Source organism: Schistocerca serialis, chromosome 1, assembly GCF_023864345.2.
Source record: "Schistocerca serialis cubense isolate TAMUIC-IGC-003099 chromosome 1, iqSchSeri2.2, whole genome shotgun sequence".
Taxonomy (NCBI): Eukaryota; Metazoa; Arthropoda; class Insecta; order Orthoptera; family Acrididae; genus Schistocerca; species Schistocerca serialis.
In genome coordinates this window covers 766234538-766258054 of record NC_064638.1, presented here as the reverse complement: position 1 = coordinate 766258054, position 23517 = coordinate 766234538, and the positions used below count along the sequence as shown (strand labels likewise).

The following is a 23517-nucleotide window of genomic DNA, read 5'->3' as shown; positions in this document are numbered from 1 at the left end:
CCAGGATAGCCCCTTCGTACGCCAACCTATTCATGGGTCGCTTAGAGGAAGCCTTCTTGGTTACCCAGGCCTGCCAACCCAAAGTTTGGTACAGATTTATTGATGACATTTTCATGATCTGGACTCACAGTGAAGAAGAACTCCAGAATTTCCTCTCCAACCTCAACTCCTTTGGTTCCATCAGATTCACCTGGTCCTACTCCAAATCCCATGCCACTTTCCTTGACGTTGACCTCCACCTGTCCAATGGTGAGCTTCACACGTCCGTCCACATCAAATCCACCAACAAGCAACAGTACCTCCATTATGACAGCTGCCACCCATTCCACATCAAACGGTCCCTTCCCTACAGCCTAGGTCTTCGTTGCAAACGAATCTGCTCCAGTCCGGAATCCCTGAACCATTACACCAACAACCTGAAAACAGCTTTCGCATCCCGCAACTACCCTCCTGACCTGGTACAGAAGTAAATAACCAGAGCCACTTCCTCATCTCCTCAAACCCAGAACCTCCCACAGAAGAACCCCAAAAGTGCCCCACTTGTGACAGGATACTTTCCAGGACTGGATCAGACCCTGAATGTGGCTCTCCAGCAGGGATACGATTTCCTCAAATCCTGCCCTGAAATGAGATCCATCCTTCATGAAATCCTCCCCACTCCACCAACAGTGTCTTTCCGCCGTCCACCTAACCTTCGTAACCTGTTAGTTCATCCCTATGAAATCCCCAAACCACCTTCCCTACCCTCTGGCTCCTACCCTTGTAACCGCCCCCGGTGTAAAACCTGTCCCATGCACCCTCCCACCACCACCTACTACTCCAGTCCTGTAACCCGGAAGGTGTACACCATCAAAGGCAGAGCTACGTGTGAAAGCACCCACGTGATTTACCAACTGACCTGCCTACACGCTGAAGCTTTCTATGTGGGAATGACCAGCAACAAACTGTCCATTCGCATGAATGGACACAGGCAGACAGTGTTTGTTGGTAATGAGGATCACCCTGTGGCTAAACATGCCTTGGTGCACGGCCAGCACATCTTGGGACAGTGTTACACCATCCGGGTTATCTGGATACCTCCCACTAACACCAACCTGTCAGAACTCCGGAGGTGGGAACTTGCCCTTCAGTATATCCTCTCTTATCGTTATCTGCCAGGCCTCAACCTCCGCTAATTCCAAGTTGCCGCCGTTCATACCTCACCTGTCTTTCAACAACATCTTTGCCTCTGTACTTCCTCCTCGACTGACGTCTCTGCCAAAACTCTTTGCCTTTACAAATGTCTACGTGTGTGTGTGTGTGTGTGTGTGTGTGTGTGTGTGTGTGTGTGTGTGTGTGTGGCGCGCGCGCGCGCGCGCGCGAGCGAGAGAGAGAGAGAGTGTATACCTGTCCTTTTTTCCCCCCTAAGGTAAGTCTTTCCGCTCCCGGGATTGGAATGACTCCTTACCCTCTCCCTTAAAACCCACATCCTTTCGTCTTTCCCTCTCCTTCCCTCTTTCCTGACGAAGCAACCGTTGGTTGCGAAAGCTTGAATTTTGTGTTAGTTTGTGTGTCTATCGACCTGCCGGTACTTTCGTTTGGTAAGTCACATCATCTACCTGCTCCAGAATCCCTAGCAACAGGTACTGGTCAGATAAATAGGGTAAATAAATTTAAATATTTGGAAGAAATTATCCAAGAAAATGGCTTAGAAAAATTCACTGCAGAAGAAACAGTACAGAAAATGGAGAGAGCTTATGAAATAACTAGGAATGTCTAAAACAAAAGGCATCTGTCTAAAAATTTGAAGATGCAGCACTACAACAAAGTAGTAAAGTCAGAATGTCTCTATGCAAGTGAACGTTTAGTACTGAACTACAAATTACACAAACTTGAAGTCCTAGAAAGAAATATCATTCAAAAAATACTTGGGCCACCAAAAAATACAGAGGTATGGAAATTAAGAAGCAATGAAGAAGTTCATCACAACATAGAAAACATAAATGAAACACTATGAAAGATGCAACTGCTATTTTTTGGACACTTATACAGAATGAACAGCAACAGGTTAACCAGACAGATTTTTAAATATCTTTGGGACAAGAAGTCAACAATAGCCTGGATTCAAGAAGTTAGGAAAGATTTGGAAAGAAACAACATAAGTGAAAAAGATGCAACAGAAAGAGAGATTTTCAAGAGGAAAGTGTTAAAAGTGGAAGAATTCCAAGGCAGGAAGGAGAAGAAAAAGAAGACAGGGTCAAAATGGTTCGAGGAGAGAAAAAGAATACATAGTGAAAAGATGAAAGAATACTGGAGGAAAAAGAAAGAACAACAAAGAAGGAAGCATTGACAATGGTGCATGGTCCTTAGATGACCCAAATGAAAGAAAGAAAGGAAGAAAGAAAAAAAGAAGAAGAAGAATATCCAACAGTGAAGATTTAACTGGTATGAAATGAATGTTTGTTAACTATATCAACCATACTGGTGACAAAAACGACAATGAAAAACCAATTAGCTCTCATTTCAAATTATGGGGGGAGAGGGAGGTGCATTTAATTATATTTTACTAGGATAATACTCATTCATTGTCGATCCCTTCCCATATAGGCTTCAAAATCCCACTGACGGTAGACATAGTGATAAAGTTTGAGGCAACAATAGCTGTGTGTCACTATTTTTAGCCTGGGCTCATAGTGGGAAAGGGGAATGGGAATGGGAATGGGAAGGGGTAGGGGTAGGGGTAGGGGTAGGGGTAGGGGTAGGGGTAGGGGTAGGGGTAGGGGTAGGGGTAGGGGTAGGGGTAGGGGTAGGGGTAGGGGTAGGGGTAGGGGTAGGGGTAGGGGTAGGGGTAGGGGTAGGGGTAGGGGTAGGGGTAGGGGTAGGGGTAGGGGTAGGGGTAGGGGTAGGGGTAGGGGTAGGGGTAGGGGTAGGGGTAGGGGTAGGGGTAGGGGTAGGGGTAGGGGAGAATGTTTCATTTAAGCATAGTTTTATCTGTTTCAAGCTGTGTTTTGTTCATATGCTGTAAGAACATGTTACTGAATAGTAGGTAGCGTATGTGGTTATTGTAATATGTCTTGCAAATGTGTAACCAGTGCTGAGAATTATAGGTAAATTTGTGGACGAGCACCAATAAATGCCTACATTCGGACAGCATACAGACTGTACTTTCAAGACTGAACTGTAAAATATTTTCCCTGGACTTTACTACACTCATGATCTGGTGAGAATCATCAAACTATGTGAATGATGGTTACTTTTGTATGACAACTGCATTAACACACTAACATACTGTCGGCCATGCAACCAATGCCTCACAAAGATGGACTGTCTGTTCCTGTCCCATCACATTGTAATAGTGACGAGGGCACTAGTGAAACTACTGCTGCACCTTCCCCTTCAAAACAAAGTTCTTCAAAAGCTCCTGATTTTATGTGTGGCTGTGAGTGTAAAGAGATTTACAAAATAACATAGTGTGACCTTAACAACCTAGTGAGAGATCTGGAACTGCCGAAAGGTAAAGTTGAACTGTTGGCATCAAGACTACAGCAGTGGAATTGTCTTGATAAGATGGTAAATGTGACTGTGTTCTGTAACTGCCATACGCCATTCCTTCTATTTTTCAAAAGTGAAAAGAATTTGGTATTTTGTAGTGATGTATGGGGACCAATGGCAGCTACTTGTACTGACTATAAAAGTCCCTGCATAATGGCGATGTTACCATCGATTCCTACTGAGTATGCACCTTACATGAAAGAAACATGTAACATGAAACAACTGTTGTTGCACCTGAACTATGACAAATTTAAATGGCAAATTTTCAGGGATCTGAAATTACTTGGGCTACAACATGGCTACACCAAATTCTGTTGCTTCGTGTGCCTCTGGGATGGCCACACCAAAGCACTTCACTATAAAAAGAATGGTCAGCCTTAGCATCAATTTCTTGAATCAGGGTCGCATAATGTTATGCATGAAGCACCTGTCGAGTTCAAGAACATAATACCCCTTGGTTTTTTTATAAAGTTGAGCCTAACGGAAAGCTTAGTTCAGGCTCTAGACAAAACTGGGGAAGCCTTTCTCTATTTGCATGAGAAATTTCCATGTCTCAGTGAAGTCAAAATAAAAGGGGATTTTCGTGGGTCCCCATACATGCAAACTGTACAACGATGAGCATTTTAACACCATCCCAACACATGACAAGAAAGTTTTCTTGGGATGACTTTGTTCAAGTGTCAACAAGCTTTCTTGGAAATAAGAGGACAGAAAAATGTAAGGTTCTTGTGGCAAATCTTCTGCACTGCTACAATAGACTGGGGTGCAACATGTTCTCAAGGCTACATTTCCTAGGTTCCCACTTGCACTTCTTTCCCGACAACTGTGGTGCTGTAATCGAAAACTACATAGAACGCTTCCACCAGCAAATTTCTGACATGGCAACGAGATGCAGGGGAAAGTTGAATGCATCAATGTTAGTCGGTTACTGCTGGACACTAATCGGGCAATCACAAGCAGGAAACTATAAATGCTAGTCAAAATGGTTGCACCTTCTATAACCTTCCTCCGACGAATACCACCAGGGGAAATATGAGCATAAGCTTATATAAGCAATAATGTAAAGTTCTCATAACTCCGAAATGAGAGCAGATCATGCACTTTCATTAATATTTTCATAATTGGCACATCTGAAAGCATAAAGATTAGCAGTTTTCATACAAGTTACAGAAAAAAAGTAAAATCTTGTTGGCTAATGTAATAACAATATGTCCAACCTAGTTCAAAATCTGAATTAAAAGCAAATACAGGTATAACTGCACGCTAAAGATGTGTTCTATGGTAGCAAATGAATGACAGAAGGATACCAAAATGTGATGATGATAAAAGTAAATAAAAATTACAACCAGTTTCCTCTGAATTATGCACACAGAATACCACAATATCATCATTGCTTATCATTCGCACTTACACCAAGTCTGTAACAAAGCATCTCCAAATCAAATTTTAATCAATATGGCTATAACAAGCTTTCTACCCTATTTGATTATAATTTCATGTCTAATACTTTCCTTGTTGTAATTGTTCCTCATCATATACCTTCTCCACCTTGCAAAAATTCATTTTTCTACACTGTTTACTATTTTGCTACAGTTCCGATAATGATCCTGTTACATTCCTCCATTTCTCACTTTTTAACACTTATTACCATGTCAGATGAAGTATTGCTTTGCTTACAACTCCGTATTTCCTTTAGGGCAGTCCTACCTATTTCTTCTTGAAAACATTTTTAACTTGCCAAAAACTAAATTTCTTCTTTAATTTCTTTGGCTGATTTTTAATTATTGAAGCATTATCTTCAGCTCTTTTCATTTTTCTCTGTTGTATCTTGTTTTCTTTTACCTTGAATCTACATCTACATTTACATGACTACTATGCAATTCACTCTTAAAACTACTTTCACCCTCCCCCTTTATCATTCCACTCTCAAAATGAGTGTGGAAAAAATGAACATTTAAATCCCTCCAAGAGAGCTCTCATTTCTCTTATTTTATTACGTCAATCATTTCTCTCTATGCAGTTGGATGCCAAGAAAACGTTTTCACATTAGAAGAAAAAAAATTGGAAATTGAAATTTCACAAAAAAATCTCACTGCACTGAAAAACAGCTTTGTTTTAAAGAAATTGCTATCCCAGCTCTATCACATCCATGACACTCTCTTCCCTATTTCACAGTAATACAAAATGAGCTGCCCTTCCATGAACTTTTTCAATGACCTACATCAACCCTATCTGGTAAGGATCCCACACTGCACAGCAACACTCTACCAGAGGACAGACAAGCATGGTGTAGGAAGTCTCCTTTGTGGATTCGTTGCATCTTCTGTTTGCCAATAAAACGCAGTCTCTGGTTTGCCTGCTCCTCAACATTATCTATGTGATCATTCCAATTTAAGTTGTTTGTAATTATTATCTGTAGATATTTTGTTGAACTGACAGCCTTTAGATCTGTGTGATTTATATTATACCAAAAACTTAACAGATTCCTTTTACTCATGTGGATGACCTCACATTTTTCATTATTTTGAGTCAACTGCCAATTTTTATACCATACAGATATCTTGTCAAAATCATTTTGCAATTGGGTTTTGATCACCTGATAACTTCCCTAGACAGTAAATGACAACAACATCTGCAGACAGTCTAAGTGGCTGCTGAGATTGTTTCGTAAATAATTTATATACATTATCTTTTAACCATAAATGCCTTCTTTGCCTGTGCTGGTCTGATTTTTACATTCTCCTCGCCTCATCTGTCATATATTACTTTGGTTCCAAGGAGTCAGAATTTCTTCATTTCATCTACTTTGTGTTCCTCAGTTCTTATTTTAAGTTTATCACAAGTCTCATCTCTGCTATTCCTTATTACTCTCATCTTTGTTCAGTTTACTCTCAATCCATATTCTGTGCTCAATATACTGTGTATCCCATGCAGTATGACCTTTACGTCATCCTTGATTTCACTGAGGATAGAAATGTCATCAGCAAAACTTATCATTTATATCCCACAGATCACTATTGATATGTGATTCACTGAAAAGAACTTTTCCACCATATATCTTCTGAATTTTCAGCACTAATGTCACCCTCTGACAACTTTTTCCCCTTTTTTGCCACTGCAGCTGATGATAAACAACTACTAAAGCAACACTTGGAATTCCCTAGTTTCATCTTCCATTGTTAAAGGCATTGGAACAATGCCGTGCATCTACGATCGCCACTGTCCATTCTGTGCAGTTATGCTCTGTTCTGTATCATGCGTTTCAGCACAATGTGACCAGTATGGATGTGGCTCTATTCCCACCCACGCAGCATCTCGATGCTGCACCTAGTAGCTTGCTTTCTGTCACCACCATGTTCCTGCACAGACATACAGGCAATATTATAGCAAGTTCCCCCACCCCTATCCTGCTATTCCACCCTCAGCCTGCACCTCTTCTGTACCTCCCATTACTCACGCTAGTCAGGATCACACCTCGCTGTAGTCAGGCCTCAGCACCTGGAGATGACTGAGGACACAGGTGCGTAAGTTGTGCATGTACAAATCTGTGTGTGTTAAACGTGTGACTGCCACTCAATCCTGCTCTATGTGGTGAGTAATAACCTATTATAATTGATACTGTTGCTAAACAGTTTCATCTCATTTTGCTCGTTTTGTGTCTTCTTTTTAACCATCTACTACTTTCTTCATCCATAAATATATTTATGGTTACTTTCATTTGTACAGTTAACTACTTTTTAAAAAAGTCTTCCAGCTTCCCACCACTCCCATTTTCACACAGCAATGTCTCTCCATTTACCACATGCTCTTGATTTTTGTCTTTACATCGTCCTCTTGTAAAATTCTATACCATACCTGGTATCTTGTCCCTTAAATGTGCATAGTCTCCTGACTTATTTTCAATAAATAAATTTCTTTTTTCACTTGCCACATGTCAGTTACTGTCCTAGAAAAAGTTTTGCAGTTGGCATTCTCTTCCATACTGCAAGCATATCATCTGACAACAATACAGTTACTTATTGTAGCAGTAAGTAAAAATTCAATTCAGAAACCTAACTATCCCTCTTTGTCTAACTTAAAAAGCAGAGTCCCTCCTTCTGTTTATGTCTCTTCCTCAAACATTCACCTCAACAACTATCACTTTGCTCTGGCATCACCACAACACAATAATAAATGTTTGAAGATATACATGTAATTTGGTTTTAAGATACAAGGCAAAGAAGCACATTCAACTTGAGAACTATCTCTATTCTCCATAAGATTGCCTCTCCCTGTAATGGTACTTGTAATTATGATCTGGAAATTAATGCTCACTGCTTACAGCTATAGAGCTAAGACATACCAATTGTTAAATAAATAGTGTATGTACAAGCTAATTATCCATGTAACACAACCAAAATCACTCACTACTATTTTGAAATAATAACTACAGGAAGATATTTCAAAATTCAAATTCAAGAATGAAGAAAGGACTGACTGATGCCTGTGATGAGAAGCATCACAATCCACTGCCTCTACATAAGCCAACATTTAACAGTGGTGACTTTAACGCTTTTTATAGTACCCACTCCTTAAAAGGAAGTGAAGTACATGGCTTATGGGTGTAACACCAAACACTAGAAACAAGGATTAGGTGTTCTCCAGTTCTGACTGATGTCACGACTTAAGTGGTTGTGCGATTTTTGGAGCTGTGACAAAAATGGCAGAGCTGCTACACAGGTTCCGGAATAGAAACAGAAAACAGTTTGGTCATTCATGTCAGGTTCAGACACACAAAATGGATCTGTGGCACCTCAGAAGTTAGACCAGTGGTGAAAGACCTCGCTGCCCATCCACATTCCCTAGGCCAGTATTTAATGGGGCCGACTTGAAATCTTTCCTTCACAAAAAGTGTAGTGCACAGCTTTGGCTGTTATGTCATCTGCTACAATATACGATAGGGGGTTTCCTAGGTTCAACTAATGTCACGTCTTTGAGGCTGTGCTGAACTGTTAGGGCAGATCCACAGACACCCTGTCGGAGTTGTTCTTGCCACAGTATAAATTAATGAGTGATTTTTGTGTATCAATGGGGAGACAGCATAAGGCCATAGGCAATAGCTTCTCTTTTTCAGTTTTGTAAAGACATATGCCAGACCTTGGTGTTTTTGAGTGTTCATTGCTCATTGGTTTGTGTATTATTTTGCTATTCTTTTTCCCATTTCTTCATGATGCCGCTTCTCATGGATCTGTAAGTCAGCATTTCGAAGGTCTAGTTCTGGTGTTTCCACACCTATTGCTTCTTTGGTTAGTTTTTCAGCCAATTCACTACCTGAAATGCTGACTTGACTTGGCATCCAAAGAAAGGCTTTGGATATCGCAGTATTATTAAAAAGAAGACCTAGAAAATGATACTGGGCCATTATTTCCAGCAGTTGGGTTTTTAAGTGTAGTTTTAGATGACTATGGATGGATCATATTTTTCAAAAGTGAACAACACATTCTTTAGTTGGTGAAAAGCAGTATTCACAGTTTTGTCTTCTGAATTGCTATCTGGAATTGGCATTCTGATATGCAAAAGGGTATGGAGCTATAATATAAACAAAGATCATTGACATATAACACTAGTGTGACAGATCCCACTGCATTTACTATTTCATTTATTGCAATTGCAAAATGTATGATGCTCAAAACTGATCCCACTGGAACTTAATTTTCCTGCACATATTGTTTACTGAGTCATTTCCACCCTGACTCCAAACAACCTAGGAGATGATTTTTGTAGAGGGATGGGCAAATTTCCTTAGAAACATCAGTTATGCAGTGCTGATAAAATATGAGGCCACTACACTGTATCATATGCCTTTTGTAAATCAAAAATTCTGTGATCAAATAACAGCAGTGCATGAAGGTATCACTAATAACAGATTCTAACTCTATGAAATGGTCAGTGGCAGTTCAGGATCTTCAGAATCCATTTTGGAATCATGGTGAGAGATTTCTAGGTTCTTAACACCCTTACTAACATCTATCCAAATTAGTTATTAGATTGATTGGTTGGTAGCTATTTCTGTTTCTTGCATCTCGTCCGGTTTTGATATAGGTATTACAATACTCTCTCTCCTTTATATGGGACAATTTTTTTTTATTATTTTCATCCAGGAATTGAAGCACTTAATTATGTATGTTGTGTGGTTTTGGGAATGTATCTCTACATTGCTTTTAGTTCACAAACTGTAATGGTGGCTTGGTAGGTTTCCATTCTTTTGAATTAAAAGACAGGATATTATGTTCGATTAAGAGATTATGTTGAACAAGGTTAAATTAGTATTTATACAACACAGATATTTTTGATAGTATATTACTAGAAGTTCAATAATGTCTGAGAAATTTGTGTTAATTTCTCCTTCATTTTGGTTTCCTTGGTGTCTGTTAGTGTATTGACAGTCACTAATATGCCGTAATTTGGCCCACACTTGGGAAGGTGTGGTATGTGCTTCCATATAAGAAATATATTGTTCCCAACATTCTTTTTTCCACTGCTTAACATGATTCTGCCTGTAATCTTATGAATAAAATCAGAATGTCAGTAGAGCTGTGGCACCTAGTGTTGTTGTAACATTCATTGATCTCTGATAGCATCTGCAATCTCTTTGGACAATCATTGCACACGTCTCTGTCAGGAGGGCCTGAACAGATGGGTGTGTAGTCTCTTACACAGAATAACAAAATACTGTTCCAAAAGCGAATATTACCTTTGCTCTCAAAAGACAAATGTTTTTGTCACTTTTTTGTCTCTTTAACTATTCTGATTTAAAAGATTATTCTCATAAATCTGTGGCAACTGTTAACATCTAGAAATAAACATGTCACATCCTTGTCCTTATAACATCGATACCCATTTGTGCAACAGAATCTACTAACTGTCTCATCTTGTATGACATGGAATACTGGATCAATATTTTCTGAACCTTTCAATTAAATGAAAGCTCAAAATACAGTACATACCACTGCCCTCCTTCCTTAAACTAAATATTCACAGGAAATGCAAATTGTGGGGAGTATAACTTCTGTGGAGGTGTATTGCCATTCAGCTTACAGAAGAAATTATAACTGTAAAACACATAATATGAATTAACTGTTACTTAAGTCTCTAGATTCATAAATACTTTTTTTAAAAACATAGAAATTAAAACTGAAGTAGATATTTTCTATTAAGTGCATTTCATTCATCACTTTCATCATCATGTTAGCTGGAAATTTTCCTTTGTAACAATGGATTTATTCTTTCAAAGATTTCTGTTGTTGTTTGACATTCCGTGATGTAACAACAAGTTAACACTAATTACACAACAAGAAGATAGGAGTTTATTACTTATGAACAAAGAATAAATATTGTTAGAGAATGAAAATAGGTGATATTTGTGAAACTATCTGTTATCTAACAGAAACGAGTTGAGAATCTGTGATTTTATTTATATTCTTTTCATATGAGGAAAATTCCTTTTGCAAACCACAGTGAGAGAAGAGCAGTCTACAGTTAGTCACTATAGAAAATAATACCAAAAGCACTGAACAAGTTTTGCTCCACAACAGAAGCGAGCTTCACAAAAATTGCATTCTGTCAGCTTCTATACAACACACATAAAGTTACTTACTGATTCTGCAGCTTCTTCCACCAGCCTCTGCCGTTTCTGAAGTAACATTTCGTTTCTGTTCCTTTCTACAGCTTTCACATGCTCCTCTTGCACAACAACAACACAGCATTCTCTGAAAAGTAAATAAATAAACTATTTCCATTCACTGCTGTCTTCAATTTAGTTGTCAAGTATTCTTTTTTACACTGTCTTGCAATTGGTGACGTATTACTTGCAGCTACTGTTTGCTGACAAAAAAGGCTGCATGTCACTATTACACAAAATAACATTGTAAAGCCGTCCTCAACCAGTAGTATGGTTTGAACATCACATAGCTTTACTGGGCATGGTCCTAATGGATGTGGTATGAATTTGCCTTCCTTCTCATTAACCAATAACATAAAGTTGCCCTCAACCCAAGGGTCGGTTTGGACACCACAGTACTATGCATGGGTCTATTGGAGATGTTGTGTCAATGTCTTCTTCCTACCTTTGAACTGGCATAGCCAGACAGTTATACGAATATAAACAATTTAATGTAGACTTCAAACCATAGTAACAATAGAATGCTCAAATAAAATTGGGATAATGATCTATAGGACATTTCTTATCTATGTGCTCAAATCATGAGATTATTGCAGTGGAAATTTTACTTATAAGCTATGTCACTGCTCATTTATTATATATTAATGGAAGTATATAATGACATGTACATTCTCAGTTGTAGAGTTTTTAAAGTGAAGGGTTTTTTCAAGTGCCTCATATTGTATTAGAATGACAAAGCCTAACACACCTCTCTGATCACTGCCACAAAACTAAATCACCTTCCACTTGAACTTATTCCACATTCATTGCACTCACTGGGCTTGGCTGTCAGCAATTTCTGTTGGCATCCAAACCTGAGATTATGGCTGAGTGGATGAAAGTTTGGAAAAAATGCTGAAGCTGAGATTGAGGCTTATTTTGTACAGTTAGATAAATCTTAAATCACGGAAGGTATTAAAAAGTTGGAGAAACATTGGACCGTATGTCCGGATTTACATGATGAATATATTGAAAAATAATAAACAAACATTATTTCTTTATGTATTTCCCACACTTGAATGAATTTGAGTTGGGATGGATTGATATTTTTTTTTTTTTTTTGTGGGGGTGGGGGGGAGGGAGGGACCAAACAGCAAGGTTATCGGTCTCATCGAATTAGGGAAAGATGAGTAAGGAAGTCGGCCTTGCCCTGTCAAAGGAAACATCCTGGCATTTGCCGAAATGATTTAGGGAAATCATGGAAAACCTAAATCAGGATGGTTGGACACAGGATTTAACCGTCGTCCTCTCGAATGCGAGTCCAGAGTGCTAACCATTGCGCCACCTCACTCGCTCTTGAATGCATGTGAAACTGAGCCACTGTTGACTGATGAAATGGAAACATGGTCTTTGTCAGACAATGTACGATGAGCAACTCCACTTTGTCCAAGCAAGTCTTGGAAGATCCTAACAGTACTGACCGACAGCCAGGTCATCCTCAGCCGACAGATATCACTGAATGCAGACATGAAGGGGCATGTGGTCAGCACACTGCTCTCCCAGCTATTGTCAGTTTTCGTGACCGGAGCCGCTACTTCTCAGTCAAGTAGCTCCTTAGTTTGTCTCACAAGGGCTGAGTGCACCCTGGTTGCAAACTGCACTTGACAGACTGGATAGACATACATGCAAGTGCTAGCCAAGCCCGACAGCGCTTAACTTCGGTGATCTGACGGGAACCAGTGTTACCACTAACGATATTCAACAAACAAAGGTTTTCAACAGTGGAAAGTCCAGGTTAGAATATTAACAATATTATGAAAAGAATAGACTGCTACTCATGGTAAAGGTGACATGTCAAGTTACAGACAGGCACAATGAAAAGACTGTTACAAACTGAGCTTTTGGCCAAAGTCTTCTTCAGAAAAGAAAAGATGTAGAAATTCACACAAGCAAGCACATCTCACAAACATGGCTGCTATCTCCGAGTGCTCCGGCCAGAATGCAACTGTTGTGTTGAGTGGAACCAGCAATCGGGAGTGGAGTGGGAAAGGTGTGGATGGGGGAAGAGGAGTCAACACTGTATGCAGGGACTAGGTGGCAGGACAAAGTTGCCATGCACAGCGTTGGGAGGCTGGGGGGGGTGGGGGGTGGCGGGTGGGGGGGGGGGGGGGGGAAGGATAGGGAGTGGAAAAGGAGAAGGGGTAATTGTCTTTTCATAGTGCCTGTCTGCAACTCAATGTGTCATCTTCACAGTGAGTAGCAAACTAAACAAATGTGTCAGTGTAGGAAATGCCTTAAATATTTTTTCTCTCAATCAGACAGACAAAATTTTTAAACATCCCTCATATTACAAAGAGTTTCCACAGTGGCTAGAGATAGTAGCCATGTGTGTGTGTGGGTGGGGGGGAGGGGGTGGGGGGTGCTTCTGTTGGTTGTCTTTTCATTGTGTCTATATGCAACTCAACAACTTCTCTAAGTGGTGAACAGCGATCTATCCTTTTCATAATATTGTTATACTGTGAACAGTACTAGATATGCTCACCAGAAACATGACTGTACAACAACTTAAATAAAATATGTACTTCAACATTTTTTGTACAACCTCACAGAGGTTCAAACAACTGTTAGCAGTCCAGACACAACTGGACTAGATCACCGACTGGATTAATGAAAGGCATTAATGATACTTGATCATCAACTATAAAAACGAAAACGATAAATGAATCCAAACTATGAATATTAGTTGACATTGGCAAACACACTACAGGAAGTCTACAAATTCGTAGCTTGCTTTGATGATCTACATCTACATCCATACTCCACAATCCACCTCACAGTGTGAGGCGGTCCTCAGTGGTATCATCTATACACTACATGTGAAAACCTGACACTGAAAATGCAGAACGGGTGGGGCCAATGCACTGTTATGCAGCCATGCTAATCAGTGACTTAGCAGTTGCCTTGGTCACCTGCAATTTCAAGTCAAGATTGTTGGTGACCAGCTTGTTCAGCTATTCACGTGGAATTCAATTGGCTGCTGGGACCAATGTGACAGTCACTAGTATCCTGTTGTGCCATATTATTGACACTCACTAACCCAGACAGACACTGACCAAGTCGCAAAATTTGTGAAAAGCAATGCATTCTGTGTCATACTGTAATGCTTTTTGTATCAGTTGGGGCACAATTTAGGCAAACTATGGTGCTCGGCAATGTAGTGGGGCCATGACCTGCATGCGTTAATCATGCAAGAGACTGACAGTGCCCTCTACATGTTAGATGATTATTAACATAATCCACAGATAATTTGAACAATGCTTTTATCAAAATGGTGTGGAAAAAGTCAGTTTACAGGACATGTATACGCGACTATTAGTCCTACTCATGCAACTACACTTAATTGTTTTCCTATATTTTCTTTACTGGCTACCATGTTCTTGTCTCCAAGTCTACCAGCATTTGGAAAAGGGGGGGGGGGCAATTTATGAAGTAACTTACTTACTAGTTTGGTCTACAATGCCAGAATACAGAGCAATGAGCTCACAGAAGAAACTAATATTGCTGTTGATATTGATGATGAAGATGATTACTATAAGATGCTGTTTCAAATGTTGACATAACTTTTGAACTAAATATAAAACTTCCTATTTTAAGACAATAACACAGAATTTTGGCAAACAGGATCAGTAATGAAGGATGAACTGACAAAATAGACTTCCAATTTTCCTCTGCTTCCAACTTTCCTCCGTTCACTGAAATTAATGAAAGACACAAGTTGTGATATGGCTGGATGTTGTAGTTCTCACAGTAGTTGGCTGCAGAATTTGTTCCTGTTGGCTGTCTAATTTCTGTTGCAATTCCAACTGTTTTCTGCACAAACTAAACAATCGTGGGTCTGGCTTGAAACAGTCCACAAAAGAACCACTCTCAACACCACTTTACCATCGAGCACAATAGTAACAGAAATTCAAAATCACATACAGCAGCAGTGAATCTGTGGAGTGCACTGTTCAGTGCAATACAGCTATATAAAGAGCACACTACTACAGCAAGCATTAGTTGTGCTAGATAATATATTCATGCCATAAATATAGAACCAAATCCATAACCAAAGTAGTAGTAAACTGTGATACATAGTATCGAGGACAAGTTCAAATCGTAAACACAGAAGAAAATACAATGTTGTATAATGGAGGTCTCGATGTTGCTGTACTAAAGGCATCACACACAAACACTGCAGTGTCTGAAAGAGCACCCTGGATACTTGTGTGTGTGTGTGTGTGTGTGTGTGTGTGTGTGTTATTTAATACACTAGTGGAAAAATGATGTTATTATTCCATTAAAGAATTCTACTTTTCATGTAATTTGAGTAATTTATTTGGGAAAATAACTTTATTAATGAATAAGCTGTATTTTCCATACATATCATGAGTGCTGTAAACATCTGCTGCTCATATCAAAGTTGTCTCCCAGAATATTCAGCTTTTCACTCATTAACTTTATTAACTACTCCCATATACTCCAAACTATAAACATTTTATATTTGCCACAAGAATATGTGGATGTGTACCACACCTTTTAGTAATAACAGAACATAGTCTGACAGTCAATGAAATTAATTATCACCAGTTAGATGGTCATATATTGGCACATAGTTACTGCAGGCAAAAACAAAAAGGGGATGGGTTGGCAATATTTGTCAATGAACAGATAACATTTAAAATAATTATATTTGTTGAACAATGCACTAATGAAGGAACAATTGAAATGGCAGGTATTGTAGTCCACATAAACAGTCATTAAAGTGGATTAGCTAAACATAAAGTTATTGGAACGTACAGCTTACTAAATACTGATGTGTTATATTATCTCAATAGACTTTCCAGGGCAATAGCAGGCCTCACAGATCTTGGCACAGTTTGAGAGCTAAATATTGTTGCAAATTCCTGTAGTATAATCTATATGAACCTAACATTTATTAAATTCTTGAAATCTCACAAATACAGGAAGTTCCAACATAAGAGTAACAGATTCAGGCTCCAATATGCAAAAGTCAATGGAAAAGTAAAAGACAATTTCACTACCAAAGTGTCAATTGTCATTACTCGGATCACTACTGTCAGTTGATAAATGTCTGCTGTCTGTTGTACCAAAGCAATTAAAGTAACTGAGAAGAAGCGAATTCTGATTAGCACCAATCTATTTATATACATTATAGATCTACAGGCTGACACATCGAATAATATCACAGATTGTATAGGGTTCAGATTTATGGAGTTGAATCAACAGTATCTGACAGTGCCTGAATCAACTGACTTAGATTATGTATGTTATGAGACCAATAAAACACAACTCACAAAAACAGGAGATATTTAACACAATACAATAGCTAAACAACAAGCATTCATCTGAATAGGATGGTATCTCAAGTGTGGTGTTAAAGAAATGTGCCAGTGAAATAACCAAACCCCTTACCTATCTTGTCAATTGGAGTATTAATGAAAACGTATATCCATGGGCCTGAAAAATATGTGTAATTCAGCCAGTTCGTAAGAAGAGAAGTAAAGAAGAAGTTTCTATCTTAACAGACCAATATTGCTAATCCCCACCTTCAGTTTTCCTATCACAACTCACAGGCTTTTTGTCAAGACATGAAACACTTAGTGAATCATAACATGGATTTAGGAAAAACTCAACAGCAGCTACTGCTGTTAGCAGTTTCTTCCATGAAGTATACAGTAATATAGAACTATAGAACATGGTAGGCACACAGCCATTATACTTCTAGACTTGAGAATAACTTATGATTCACAAAACCATGGGTCTCTCTCTCTCTCTCTCTCTCTCTCTCTCTCTCTCTCTCTCTCTCTCTCCAATAGTCAACAATGCATCAGAGAAACTTCTAGACACGTACCTGATGAATTGGTAATGTTGTGCCAAATTTACATATGAAACTGACATTTCTAATCCTCAACTGAAACAGTGACACAGGCAGTCCCTCAAGGCTCAATTCTTGGGCCTCTCCTTTTTCTAGCATGTATTAATGATGCTGTACACCCCCCTTTAACTTGAATGTTGTAAGGTATGCTGTTGACCCATTAGTTTTATTCTATGGAAAAGACTGAGAAACTGTAATTTTCAGCAACTAATTGGTTATTAGAGTTAAGAACATACTTCTCTGCACAAGGAGTAAAGGTCAGTGTAAGCAAATTCCAGGTACTGACATTTGCAACTGGTAGCTCACACCATACAGGCATAAATGAGGTATGCGAGATAATAGCAGAGGAAGTACAACGCTCTAGGTGTCCATCAGTACTCAAACCTTCAATTGATTAACCACGTTAATGCTGTGTTAACAAAGTCAGCAATGGCCTGAATCTTCTTAGCCAGCGGTCCAAAATGGTGCCCACTCACACCCCGAAAAATTTATATTATGGGACAATCTATACTTATCTTGGCTACTACAACCTCTGACAAAGTTCGGTGCATGAAATCATAATGGTCGATCAGGCCACACTGGCGACTCACAATGCTGCACCTGCATAGCAGCTGATGCTGACAACCTGCTCGCACTGTAGTTCAGTTGAGCATTGTGTGTGTTCCATGTTAGACCTGTTGGACGAAGTGCATTGGTTCTGAACTGAGAACAGGACAATGAGCGAGCAGAGGATCAATTTAAAGCTTTGTTTTCAGCTTGGCAAGACACTGAAGGAAACACATGCAATGCTGGTACTTGTTTACCGGGATCAAGCACTGTCCATGAAGTGTGTGTATGAGTGGTTGGCCCATTTTTGAGGAGGCCGGGAAAGTGTTTCTGACAATCCCCACAGCGGACAACTGGCGACCATTGTCAGTGACAAACACAGTGAGAAAGTGAGGACATTAATCACAAACGTTAATTAACTGTGTGCATGATTGTGGACGAACTGCAGATGAACCGTGAATCTGTGAAACAAATCCTTACCCAAGACTTAGGGAAGAGGGAAATGTGTTATCTTGTGCCACATCACTTGACTGATGATCAGAAGGAGGCACATTTCGAGGCTTCACAGTATTCTGTCATAAGGATGGACGCGACATCCAATTTCTTCAACCTTATTGTCACTGAGGATGAAACATGGTGCCTCCGGTAGGACCCTGAAACGAAACAGCGAAGCATGGAATGGTGTTCTCCAACATCACCTTGTCAGAAAAAGATGAAAGCCGAAAAATCATGTATCAAAACGATGTTCATCACCTGTTTTGATAGTCAAGGCATTATCCACAGCAAATTTCTACCTGAGGGAATAACACTGAATGCTGATGGTACGTTGAAATCTTGACCCGTTTCATGCAACGTCTATGCAGGGTACGACCCTAGTACGCACAATAAGGTTCCTGGTTTTTTGTTCACAACAATGTTCGCTCACACAGCCAATATCGTGAACCAGTTCCAGGCAAAAAAGGGAGTGGTGCAACTTGAACATCCACTATACTCGCTGGATCAAAGTCATCCAGACTTCTTCCTATTCCCTCTACTCAAACTCACTTTGAAAGGGAAGAGATTTGACGATATTTCTAACATCCAATGAAACATGATGCGGCTTTTGAACACGATCCCAAAGGAAGACGTCATGCAAAGTTTCCAGGACATGTATCACAGAGCTCAGCAGTGCATAGTTATGGGAGGTGACTATTTCGGACAGTAAGGTCACTGTAGTTCATTGCTCATCTACGTTAATGTTACAGGACTATTCACCGAACTTTATTGTCACAGGCTGTACATGCAAATATGGAGTTGTACTGCAGATATACACCTCAAGAGATTACAGCTACTACAAAAAAAGGGTTAAGGATTGTACATGGGCTGTGTTACAAAGATTCTTGTCATGAAGTATTCATACAATACAAATACTTCACTATACATTCTTTCTATCTCCATAAATTCCCAGAAACTGAAGTAATGAAATGACCACAACACCATGTCGAAAATAACAACTTCAGACAAATAACTAAATTAAAAATGACTTATTGGAGCCTATGAATTAATAAGCTAATATGGTATAATAAGCTGTCAGAGTCCCTGAAAACTAGTAACAAAAAAAACAATTCCAATCAAAACTAAAAAAATTCTTAATTGAAAGGTGCTTGTTATTCACTTATGAAGTTTAAAGCAATAAAAATAAAGAGCCCACTGATGTACTGTAAAATTAAAGAGTGAGACATAAGATGTTTCAAGTGTTTTTAGAAAATATGGAATTCTAGTTCATGGTAAGTTAAGGAATTCTATTGTTCTGGTAAGTCTAAAGATTGTAATGAATTTTGGCAAGTGCTATTAAATGTGTTTCATTGCTGCCTTTAATACTAAGACATAAATGCATTTCAAGTTTGCAAAAACCATTATACTGATGACTCCAAGCAAAAAAATCTAAACAAATAAATAAACAAAACTCAACAGCAGAAATAAGTAGTTAGCTAATTTTATTGCTCAATCCTTCAATATTACAGTGTGTGTGTGTGTGTGTGTGTGTGTGTGTGTGTGGAGGGAAGGGGGGGGCGGCACGCGCGCATTGGTAGCCGATCCACCCCTGCACAAACATTCAGAACAGTGTTGCATGCAAGACACCATTTTTCACTCCTACACATGAAGGTGCCCAGTTATATAATGAAGAGTTGTTACATATATTAACAATATACCGGTAATATGGCATTTTAAGCTGAGACAAGCACCACAAAAAGACACTTACACATTACCTTTTGGCCAAAGCCTTCTTCAGAAAAGGAAACAAATATTCATTCACAAAAGTAAGCATACCTCACGTACACATGACTGCCATCTCTGGCAGCTCGGAGCAGAATATATATATTATGTGTCAAGGAAAGACACCCTTCCATCAGCCTGTGAATGGTGGATACAGCAATGCTCATTCTACACATCCAAGACTGCTGTAAGGGGTGGTGCAAGCTGGAGGAGGCTATATGATGTTTTAATAAGGCATGAAAGGATCTTTTTGTTGAAGTAACGAGTAAGTGGAGTTGGACAGCTACAGTCAAAAGCTGGACAAGCAGTTTGAGTGTTTGTTTAAATCGGAGTCTTATAATTTTCAACATCTTCCAAAAAGTCAGTTTTCGTATTCACCAGGCTAAAACTTGGACTGAAAAAACACAACAGATATTCAGAAACAGTGACATATAATAGGCTTGCAAAATTCCTTTTATCTGAACAGCAGGATAGATCAGTTGTACTACTTGGAATAATGTGGCTAGGAACCAATCATTCTAGTGAATCTTCATGAATTCTTGTAGTAAGATGGAAAATTATGTATTCAGAGTCTTGTTCTGTACATGGCACAACAAATTCCATTAGTTATCAAGGTTTGTGGGAATGTTACACATTATCTACACCCATATTCTGCAAGCTACCTTTCAGTGGGAGGCAGAGGACACTTTGGTGCAACTACCTATTATCTTCTTCTCTGCTCAACTCGTGAATGATGAATGCGAAGGACAGCAGTTGGTAAACCTCTCATTGACACTAATTTCTCCGATTTTCTCATCATGAACATTTTGCCAGATATACATGGGAGGAAGAAATGTCTTGCCTGACTCTTCTTGTAACATACTCTCTCAGAATTTCAACAACAAACCTCTCTCTGGTGCATAATGCCTCTCTTGTAGCATATGCCACTGGAGTTTGTTGAGATCTCTGTAATGCTCTCATCCCGACTAAACTCCTGCGACAAAATGTGTCACTCTTCACTGGATTAACTCCACCTCTTCTAGTAAACCAACCTGGTATGGATCCCAGACTCGTGATCAATATTCAAGAATTGGTTGAATAAGAGTTTTGTAAGCCACTTTTGTGGATGAATTATATTTCCTTACGAGTCTTTCAATGAATCTTAGCTTGGCACCCGTTTTTCCTACACTTCACTTCATGCGGTCATTCCACTTCAGGTCGTCCCTAGGTACTTTACAGTAGTTACTCTTTCCCGCAATTTGTGATTAAGAGCATAATTGCACAGTACCTGATTTCTTCTTCTACGTATGTGCAACATATTAAATTTATATACGATCAGGGTCAACTGCCAGGTGCTGCACCAATCACTGACCCTATGCAGATCTTCCTGCAATTCACTACAGTCTTCTGGACTTCCTATCTCCTTATAGATAACCGCTTTACCTGCTAACAGCCTCAAGGATCTTCCAGTGTTATCTGCTAGATCGTGTGTGTGTGTGTGTGTGTGTGTGTGTGTGTGTGTGTGTGTGTGTGCGCACCCGCAAATGGTCCTATCACAGTTCCTTCGGGTACTCCTGAAATTAAATTACATTTACATCTGACAATTTCGTGCTGCAAGGGAAGTCCTGAATCCAATCACAAATCTGATCTGATATTCGGCAAGCTCATATCTTGTTCATTGAATGACTGTGTGGAACTGTGTCCTGAAGTCAAGAAACATGGCATCAACTTGTCGTCATCGTCTACAGCATTCTGGACATTTTCACCTATCTTGGCTGCTATGAAAGAAATTTTATTAAGTAATAACTCTAAGGCAACAGGCAGACATGGTATCAGCAGACACAATGCACGGTTGGCAGGAAGTGGAACATCTGGAGCGAAAGTGTTGCGCTCACGGTCAAGGCCACTGCGGGGCAATAACAAGTCCGTGCAAAACAGTGGTAGCAGCAACCAGACGGCCTAGGCAAATGTGGGAATTGTAGCAAGGGTGCTTGAGTTTCAGAAGAATTCCATCCAAGGTGGGGCATTTCCAGACATTAGGGAAGAATGATGGGAAACTGATGCTGAAACAGAAACTTATCTAAGAGCCCTGAAACATCAGTATTTAGCACAGAGTCGACCTTGTCATTACCAGGAAGCAGTCAAAGAAGTAGTAATTAGTAGTTAGCACCAGAAATCAATGCTGCAGCACTGGTCATGCACAAAGTACATGTTGCCGAGTAGTCTGTGGTAGTACCACTACCAAGCCCTGCAGTCACTACAGGATGACACTTTGATGCTGGTGCAGTAAGGCTCTGAGAAGTCAGTACACATTCACGAGAGGACAACTGAGTTTCCCTAACTATACATCAATAGCTTTTATCTTAAGTTTTCTGCCTGTTAGAGAAGAACATGTACTGTAGAGTTTGTCTCTAGTAGTAACGAGTAGCACTTGATACTTCCTGTTGTTGGTATATAGGAGGAACCTGTTGGAATAGTGGGGGAACTAGTGCTTCTCACACTTGTCTCCAATTGTGGATAAGGTATCCACTTGCGTTTAGGTAGAGATCACGCAGATGCTGCCTTGTGGATAAAAGCACTCACTTTTTCAGATATCCGTAGCTTATTTGCAGATGTCTGCAATAGTAACTTCTTTGTACTTTAGCTGCTCCCAAGGCAGTCTGTGAAGTGTGTTCTAGATGACATGCTTGACCACTGAATACCTGAGAAGAGTGAGTTGCCTAATTTCTGCTGCCATGAGTTAACACTTTGTAGTGATTGAGTGACCACATAACGAAAGTGTTGGAGTAAACATTAGTAAGAGAGCTTTAATGAAATGCACACCATGGACATAATTTCACATAATATGATTTTGCAGGGCCCATGTTATTACAAATTACTTCGCAAAGTTCCTTCAGACATGCATGCATTTCCGAAGGACCTCTGCATCGTAATTAGGAACAACACAGACACTGCAACATCGTATTTATCCGCCGACGCTGGGCAAGCGACTTTCAAGTAAAAGTCTCCCCGTACAGGAATATATACAATGGATGTACAAATAAAGGTTGCTGACGCAAGATTGATGACATATGGAAATGTGGGTCTGGCCACTGAGTTGCGCTTGGATAGTCAAATGATAAGGCGACCTCTATCAACAAGCGGGAAATTTGGATTAGAGTCATAGTTTGGCACAAATTTTCATTGTCGTCATTGCGTTATGCAGCTGACGGTAGTCCATATTCACAACTGTGAATACATTTCATGTATAACTTCATATACAAGATAAAAGAAGGTGATTTCACATTATTGCAAGAAGTCAAATTGGAATCAACAATTTGGAAGAAATTTGCTTATGTATTTGATGGCAATGAGAAAATCAAAGATATAGTGGCTTGTTTTGCATGTAAAGAAGTGCACTCTTACACTAGACACAATATGGGGACTTCAAATTTGTTAAGACATGTATGTGACGCTGAACAAACAGTATTATTACTTTTTTAAATACTAAGAGTGGGAGTTCCAGAAATCCCACTGAGTGTTAATATAGATGCGACAAAAAAACTCATCAACCTTGTCAGCAAAGACAATTTACCTTTCAAAGATGAGTATAAAACTAGATTTTTTAAGACAGCACTATCCTGATGGA

General features: G+C 39.4%; 2 protein-coding genes across 3 annotated transcripts in view; both read right to left on the bottom strand.

Moving 5' to 3' along the window:
• Nucleotides 1-11277, bottom strand: part of LOC126482366 (germinal-center associated nuclear protein-like) — a 166238-nt gene extending 154961 nt beyond the window's left edge. For both annotated transcript variants that reach the window (XM_050106455.1, XM_050106462.1), the window contains exon 1: nucleotides 11168-11277. In XM_050106455.1, the coding sequence (XP_049962412.1) occupies nucleotides 11168-11215 (48 nt within the window). In that variant the 5' untranslated portion in view covers nucleotides 11216-11277. The remainder of the gene's footprint in view (nucleotides 1-11167) is intronic.
• A 7012-nt stretch (nucleotides 11278-18289) lies between these two features.
• Nucleotides 18290-23517, bottom strand: part of LOC126482377 (protein xmas-2) — a 117167-nt gene continuing 111939 nt past the window's right edge. Inside the window, exon 14 of the mRNA XM_050106474.1 lies at nucleotides 18290-18307. The gene's annotated coding sequence lies outside the window, so the exon portion shown is untranslated. The remainder of the gene's footprint in view (nucleotides 18308-23517) is intronic.